At 37.5% G+C, this 8832-nt stretch overlaps 1 protein-coding gene across 1 annotated transcript; it reads left to right on the top strand.

Moving 5' to 3' along the window:
* Nucleotides 1-6291: 6291 nt before the first annotated feature.
* LOC5579958 (protein trunk) lies at nt 6292-7691 on the top strand. The gene is made up of 2 exons (XM_001658424.2): nt 6292-6442; nt 6862-7691. The coding sequence occupies exon 2, from the start codon at nt 6864-6866 to the stop codon at nt 7620-7622; it is 759 nt and encodes a 252-aa protein (XP_001658474.2). The 5' UTR covers nt 6292-6442; nt 6862-6863; the 3' UTR covers nt 7623-7691.
* Nucleotides 7692-8832: the final 1141 nt, after the last annotated feature.

An 8832-nucleotide genomic window follows, 5' to 3' on the forward strand; every position in this document is an offset into this window, starting at 1 on the left:
TCTAGCTCAATTCAAAACAAATCTTATAAATGTCATGGTGGTTCGAATGCTATTCAAGTAAGAGACTTTCACTCCAAATATCATAAAAATCGATTGAGATTTGGAAAAGTTATGGCGATTTGTTGTATTTCGACGTGAATATTGTAATTTTTGGTAAAAAAATTTGGTTGCATGGAACCAATTGAAGATAAAATCTTTTCCAACATTTTATGCAAGGGCGTTTCTAGGCCTATCATAAGGTTGCTTTGAGGTGCATTAGTTTTTGCATAATTGCTTGAAAACAATTTTTGGCCCATAGTGGGGCAAAAGTTCGAATCAGCGGGGCAAAAGTTCGACCCATGTATAAAATCACGGAAAAATTTGCAAATTGTCTAAAATCCACATATTATCTTCAAATTTAGTTAAATTTGTCTGATCATGTGAAAACTGTCACCAAAATTTTACATTTCCACTTTGTTTTGCGAAAAACTGCTATTTTTGAGTATATTACAATTAACCGGGTTTTGGGCAATTTTTTGATGAAAATTTAGTGTGTATTTTTCGGCAAACTTAAGTTTACGGCTGATGTAAAGTATGCCTGTCATAAAAGGATCGAAATTTTGTGTTTTAGCCAGCGAACTTTTGCCCCACACTAGATTCGAACTCTTGCCTCACCGGTGGGGCAAAAGTTCGAATAAGACAATCAATTTTGAAACTGTTATAACTAAAAATAAGTAAATAGTTTGACACAAGTTTGTTCAGCAAAATTATAGCCAATATGTTAAAGGTTCACTGTATGGTATTTGTTTTGTTTCAACTGCTATTGTTTTCCTGGAAACTTTGATTATACCACTAAGGTCGAACTTTTGCCCCACCTTACTCTATTGTTATTTTTATTACCATGTGGTTCAGGTTGTCAGTTTAGCGCCATTTTCAACTTGTATGATAAATTGTGACACGTTTCACGTCTTGCATTGACTCGAAAAAAAAAATAATTGTGTTATAAATCGAATTTCCATCTGTAAGCTACAATTTTAAGTATTACAAGCTGCTAACGATAAACCAGTTTTTGTTTTCATTTCATATGAAATTTTCGATGGTCTATCTTACCCATCTATCACTTCCAATACATTTTAGAGTGTTATGTGACATCTATGAATCAGTATTGATGTGAGTAATGAGGATAGAAATATACTCACTTGGTAACTACATCATTTTTTTTTTAAATACGTTTTTGAATATGTTCTTAATCACATTTAATCAAACTTCTGCCATCACATGATCATGTTTGAGTAGAAAATGAACCTGTAAAGGTTCTTGCTACAAATATTTGCAAATAAGTTAGCAGCGTGCCTTCAAAGTTGTTAGTTTTTCCAATAATGGCAATGATAAAAATATTCAAAGAATTTATTAGATACCAGTATAATTGTAGCTAACTGGAATGAATGGACAAAATAATATAATTTTCACTACTAATACTTCAATTCACTATGAATACACTTGCAACATTGTACTTTAATTCAATGAGTAATTTTAGTGAGCGCTGAGACAATAAAATCCTTATATATTAGTAATGGTACAACAGCCATTCTAATATATTTGACATGACTTCCCAAAGTGTGGGAGGAACAAAATGAAAATGTTATTTATTTTGTACATCAAAACAAGATCTTCAACAAAATTCCAGTATCTATAGATCCAGCGCTAAAAAAATAAAACTGTGAGAAAAAAATATATTAGGAAGCAACAATATACTAACAAATAGTTCATTAATTATTTCTTAGCTTTAAGTATTTGAAACATAAGGTTAATTACATTAGGTGACATGTTCGTTATTCGGTTTTGGTAGAGTTTTGATGTAAAATTGGCTTTATCAATTAACACATATTTCAAGTATTTATTTGGTTTATACATCTCCAGCACTTAGAAAAGTGTTCAATAGCTTTCTATATCCACATACTAAAAACTAGGCTTTTGAGCATGTGAAGCAACTCTGAGCAGGGAATCTTCTCAAGTTGGAAAAAATAGTCCTGATATATTGTATTCAATGTAGAGATTTCATGGTCCTGTTCAAGATATTAAATACTTTAGTTAATTTTTGACACAGAAGGAGATATATTTGCAAAGTCGGTTTTATGCACATATAATCATTTATATAACAGAACCTTCGCATTACGATCTCCGCATACTAATCAGAATTTTTGAAGAGATATGAATTACGACATCACCCTCGACGGAGTTTTAACAGTCAAAAATAATTAATTTGGCAATTTCTCATGGTATTTGCCATCGGATATTGAGTAAAATGATTTATGACCTCTTCGAAGAACAAATGGAACCACTGTGCGATGCTGTATTTAGAAAGAATAAACACATCTTAATGAAGAAAGAGAACACATGGCACCGTAAAACGACAAAAGAGTAGACTTGTGATTTCATTCACCATCGTTCTTCCTTGATCCAATCTCACCCCCATTTTTAATGTTTTAGACACCGCACCGAAAAAAAAGTTTTTTTCTGGAATAATCAAATAGATTCCGGAAAATACGTTTGAAGTGTATTTAAAAGACTTTTAATCTTCTACTAGTATAACAAAAGAGAATAAAGTACATGCGTTATACTTTGCACAGGAGAAATTTAATATTGTAAATTTTGTCAAGTTTCAACATGATAGTTTGTTGATATATTAAACAAAAACTACTATTTCTTAAAATGTATATTGTGTTTAATTATGTGTAATAATATGTTCCCTAACACATGAATTATAAATTTTAGTAACATCAGCGTTATTAGATGAAATACATCATAAATCATATTACCCCCATCAACGGTACCGGGTAGTACCCGGCGGGTACCTTCGTTGGTTTGACCACATTTAATCTGAACACTTTTTAATCTGTACGCCGCTAGTTTGCACATCGTTCAGATTAAAATGGTTCAAACGTCATTTAGCTCATGGAACGGAGTAAAGTGAAATGGAACGCTGTGGGACGAAACGCAGAATCAAAACAAAACAGTGAAAGAGGTAACCAGAAACACGTTTCTAGGATGTTCAAATAAAAAATGAACCCCGATGGTTTGCATGAGGTACCGTTCAAATTAGCGGGGGTGCACGGTACTACACTAACTTACATTTTATATGTTATAATAACGATTAATTTTCGCGATCAATATATTAACATTAGAGTAATTTCACAATATCAACAATATGTAATGCCAACTTGATGAATCACCGTCAATCCCAGCACCCAAGGGCAGGGTAAAATTGAGTAAACATGTGTTATTGACCTAAAACAAAGATGATTAGAAGGAAAAAGGTAACCGACTCCTGTCTTTTCTAGGAGACATGAATAGCGCCGCTCTGGTGAGTCAAAAGCTAACTAATATGTAACGTTCTTCTAGTAACCACCAGATGTTGAAGTGTTCGTTTGTGACATTCACGCTTAAGAAAAGCTACACAGCTCAATCGGGGATGTTCGATATTGCCAATCATTTATAAATGCCATAAAATGTAAGACAAGAAGAAAAAAACAGCACAGGAATATTTTTTTAGTATGTGTAAAAATTCCACCAATTTTGTGTTGGTCCAGAAGAGCCTGATTTGATGTGGTTGTACTCATTCCTGTGTAAATTTTTTAAAGCGTGTTTGTTTTGATTCATCATTGTTTTGTAATTGCACGATGATTTTAATTTAGTCGAAAATATTGTTCGTTTTGTTGAGGAATAGATTCTCGTGTAAATTTTCAACGTGGAAAAATAAATACTCACACGTCAGTTTATATGGCACTTTCATAGAAGCACGCATCTTGCATTCAATGTACAATCCAACTGAATGCGTCACATGTGCGTCACTTGTTGGTTTTGTTAGCTACGACGCCATCCAATATATGGCAAACATGGTGGGAGAATATTTTGGTGTGACAAAATTATTTAGGTGTGAGTCTATTAGAGGGCAAAATCCTCAATAATGTTTACGCGCTTTTTACTCAACAGATGGCAGTAGTGTTACTTGAGTAGTGTGTCGTCGGCAAAATGTATGGCAAAATAAAGAGTCGATCATCTTTTTCCTTTCAACCATCTTTGCCTAAAATCAACCTTTTAACACTAAAATTGGGACAGGGCTTTAGGACTCTATTGCGTTTGGGATTCCACCAAAATTTTGGTTGAGATTCTATGAAGATTTAGCCTGGTATTACGTGAGAACACCGTCTTGTAATCCTGCTTAAGGCTGTCCCGAAACCCGTCTTATATTCTTATATTTTATGGATTATTTATTGATATGTAGAACTATTTTCAAACAAAACAATCAATGATTTTTATTAATTAACTCCAGGCAAACTTTGCCATCAAATAGGTTATTGAAAAACGCCTTGAAACGTCCCGTACAAAATGACAGTTCCGTTCACTCCCGTCTTCCGATGTTTTTTTTTATATAGATAGATTTTTTTTTCAATTAACGAATCCTTCAATATCTTGAAGGATTTTGTCATAATCGATTCAGATTTATTTTTCAATTTATCATATTAATGTCTAAATATGTGGGCTTCGTAGCCGTGTGGTTAGTGTCACCGAGGCATTTAGCCACATCGTGCTAAGGAGTGTGGGTTCGATTCCCGCCTCAGGCCGAAAAACTTTTCGTGAGGAATGTTTTCCGACTGTGCCACTGGGCGTTGCATGCTAGTCCGTTGTCTAGTGTGGTGCTTCCTTCAAAGGGCAAATAGCCCACTGGAAGCATTAACGTGTAGTGTCTTTTTTTTTATTTGTTTTTCTCAAAACTGTGACTTAAGAGGTGCAAAGGATCTACAAAAATGTTACCAAATATATCACGCATTTTGGCGATCCTTGGAGGCTGACGCCCTTGGCCGGTGCCAACCTAGCCATCACACGCTACGGCACTGACTACAAGAACCTATTTGAAAGGCCAGGGAAACTATAATGAACCTGACAGTGTCATTTACAGAGTTCTTCATCGATTTTTTGGCATAAGTATCCTTTGTAGTCTCCACTAAAATTACCACATAAGTCCTTCAAAGTTTCTGCACAAAAGTGTTCACAGAAGTCTACACACAAAAATCTCCACGGAAGTAAACAAGAAGGTCTCTATAAAAGTTTTAACATATATAACTAGAGTTTTTACTACTGTGAAGAGTAGTAGTCTCAAAAAAAAGACTCATCAGAAGTCTTCATTTAAAGTCCCACTGAAGTTCACAGAAGTCTTCACAAAGTCTCGAACGTCTCTGAGGGTATCTTCTCTAAGTTCTTGGCAGAAAACTCCAAAGAAGTCTTATTTGTAATTACCACGGAAGTCTTCACAAAGCTCTTCACAGAAATTAACACAAAGGTCTCCACAAGATTATCCGCACAAGTATGCACAGAAGCTCCACTGTACTTTTAATCTGAATACTAATCTGCACGGCTTTCAAATTAAAAATGGTTCCTATGTCATTTAGTACGTGGAACGAAGTAAAGCGAAATGGAACATATTTAAACAAAACGCAAAATCAAAACAAAGCAGCCAAAGAGGCAACCGGAATCACGGTGAAAGTTCAAATTTAAAATAAACCCCGATGGTTTGCATTAGGTATCGATCAAATTATCGAGGGAGCACGTTTCAGAGTCAACATAAATTAGGTAGTGATTAAAAGTGTGTCCAGCCTAAAAGGAACGCAAATACAAATTTCACTACACTACGTCAAATGTTTCGTTTCAGTTTCCTCCAGAAATTTCACCAGTCGATGACCGAAAAACTTTGGAATGAACTAAAGATTTCAACAGCATTTGCTATCGAAATGGCAGCACTGTATATCCCACCTTGCAATGATTTATTCCGAAGAGATTTTTTCCTTCGACTTTCCAACGCCTTTCCGTAGAGCAAAACCCCCATCAAAGCAACCATTGACAAGTGACAAATTTCCTTGCTAGAACTACCATCGACCGCACGCGCCTACTTCGTCCACCCCCACGTGGACGTTTCCGATGCGGTGACCGAGACATAAGACTCTTAACGTGGATTATAGAGTCCGTTCGGTTGTCGAACCATCTCAAATGCGACGAAAATTCTTTTTCATCTCCTTCAACGCACGCAAACGGAATCAATTGTTGAAAAGTTAATACCCCTCACATGGACTGCGGACTAGCCAACATCGGTGCAAGACAATTTCCCACCGCAGATGGATCCCGCTCTCTGGATGGATGGCTCTTGTGTGTCATTGTTGGGCCTAATTGAGATGTCACCACATATTGATTGTGGACACGTAATCAACTGTGAAGTTCGCACACATTCGAACCACATAGAAACGGTAGCTGTTGGTTGTCGTTGGAGACGGCCATCAGTTCAGTGGCGAAACAGCCTACTAAGTATTCGTTTGTTGACCCGGGGTTTGTCGTTGGAAACCAATAGTTTTGGGGTGATTTTTGGTCGGATTTGTGGACCAACTGAATGAAGTGAACCTCGTATAAAACAGTAAGCTCCGATGAGAATGTGGAATGTGTTAAAATTATTAGGAAGATGTAACACTGTTTCAAATGATTTCAGAGCAATTCTACTCTGACAGATCCAAGCATTTCAAGAGCTATTCACTAGTCGTTTGTAGTGTTCTGTATTGTCGTTCTTTGAAAAGAAATCAACCATCATCTTTTATTTTGACAAAATATATAAAAAAACAGAGGTACTATTGTCCTTACGAATTATGCTTTCCGTATTTTCATACCAAAACATCAGACCGTTGCTATGCTTCGTTCATACCTAGCGTTTGAATAAAAGGAGTGAATAACTTTGGAATTCTCCAGTCGAGTTAAAATCAGAAGTGGAATTGCAATGAAACAGTGCTTACTTGATTATCTACAAAAATATACAAAAAATGTTTTTTCGCATTATCACAGGCATGCCATGGAGAATGCCTGCCGGCATACTGTTGCTACAGTTGCTAATGTCCCTTTCGGGCATTTCTTATGGACGTGCACTAAACTACCTAAACAATAGGCAGCCGAAGGAATGTGTGCAGTTGCCGGCGCCGGTACTGTCCAATATCCTAGGGCCGGCGTACAATTCGCGCTACATGAGCATCGACAAGCCCCCCGTTATGGACGAAGTGCCGGCCCACGGCGAAATGGACGGGAAGCGACGTGCCGGGATTGGGCTGTTTCCCACTTTCTACGTTGAAGACGACTTTTCGGAGGAACTCGGAAATAGTCCGGCCTGGGCCGTAGACCACGTCCAAGATACGGCCAATCAGGTTCTTAAAGCGCCCTTTAACAAGCGGGAAGCCTTCGACTCAATCCTCCACGAAATGGACTCGAAAACCCGCTCCGCTCGGAACGCTCGCCGAGGACAGAACGGTGACGGAACCTCTCGTCCATGGGAATGTGACGCCAAGATACGCTGGATTGACCTGGGAGATGAGTACTACCCTCGCTTCCTGCGCACCGTGGAATGTGCCAAGACTCGCTGCTGGTATGGCCATTACCAGTGTACACCGAGATCCTTCACGGTCAAAATGCTGCGCAAACTCACCGGACAGTGCGTTCCGGCTGACCAGTTGCACAAGGTTGGCGTCGATGGACTCCCCGGAGAGCTGAGCGAACTTTGGGTCTGGGAGGAACGGGCCGTCAACTTTTGCTGCGACTGCTCGCCCCGGTTCTGATCCCCCCGCTAATTTTAACTCGTGAACATTGATGACGAAATATTTTAATAAACCATTTAGAACATGTCATTCCCCTTGTTTTCCTGGCAAAAAATCAATCACAGTAGGCCCCTTACATCGGTATCGGTGAGCGAAGCGTCGCCTGCCGCGATTTGCATAAATATTGAAACAATTTTCCACAAGTGGGCCCTCCGGCGATCGGACCAAGTAGGAGAAGGTGTTTCATATTCATAAGGCTAATCGGAATATTTTTCGGCGGGTGAAGTGGTTTAACTAAGTTTGTCAACCCCGGCGTGCGAGCGCAAATATTATGTCGCCCATAATGGTAATTGTCGTGTAATGGTTTAATCATAGTAATCGGCAGCAGCAGTCACTGCTAGCGAGATTGGACCGAGGAAGGGAGCGCTCTTCGGGTGTGAAGTGGTTTTGCATAGAAATTAGCTGTTTAAGGGACCTACTTAGGAATGTGTTTGCATTGGAACAGTCCAAGTTGGGAGAGAGGGTCATAAATTGGGACTCGCATCGCTGGTATCCAGCTTTTTGTAAGAACGAATGCCCGCAACAAGCTTGCTCGGTTCTTTGTAGGGCTTAAACAGTCTTGCGCTTTGCTTGCATAATTGTTAGACAATTTGATTAGCTTATGTTAAAAGCTGAAAATTATTGTTCTAATACAACAATCATGAATTCATCATAGTATTTAAAGCAGAATTGTTTTTTTGCGCATTCACATTTTCAGATTTTTTATTAAACATTGAATGAAAACCCAAAATGCAGTAGTTCCCGAGGAGGAATAAATAACTCGCAATAACCTATGCATACCATATTTTGGTATCATACCATAATTAGTTATTGTTAAGATATCAATACCACATTTTGGTATTATGATGGTATTGAAAAAAAAAAACGCTTAAAACAATTAAAAATACTTAATTTTGGTATTCTATATCTATTGAGGACTGCTGGAGGTATTGAACTATTATTGAGAAATTACACTTTTATATGAAAATCTATCATGTATTATTTAGGTATTACAATACCTGATCTAATAATTAGGTTGATGTTTGTAGAACATGCATGTGACATTATTTGAAGTATTTTACCTCTTATGTAGGGCTCATTCATACCTCATTCAGGTTGTAAGTATTGGAATACCTTAGTTTGGTATTCAGTAGATGTTTTTTTTTTTTAAATTTGATTAGCATTTCATTGA

The sequence above is a fragment of the Aedes aegypti genome, chromosome 1 (genome assembly GCF_002204515.2).
Source record: "Aedes aegypti strain LVP_AGWG chromosome 1, AaegL5.0 Primary Assembly, whole genome shotgun sequence".
NCBI lineage: Eukaryota > Metazoa > Arthropoda > Insecta > Diptera > Culicidae > Aedes > Aedes aegypti.

Excerpts from the sequence above, each read along its gene's own strand:
- LOC5579958 (XM_001658424.2), top strand. The coding sequence starts at position 6,864 with ATGCCATGGAGAATGCCTGCCGGCATACTGTTGCTACAGTTGCTAATG.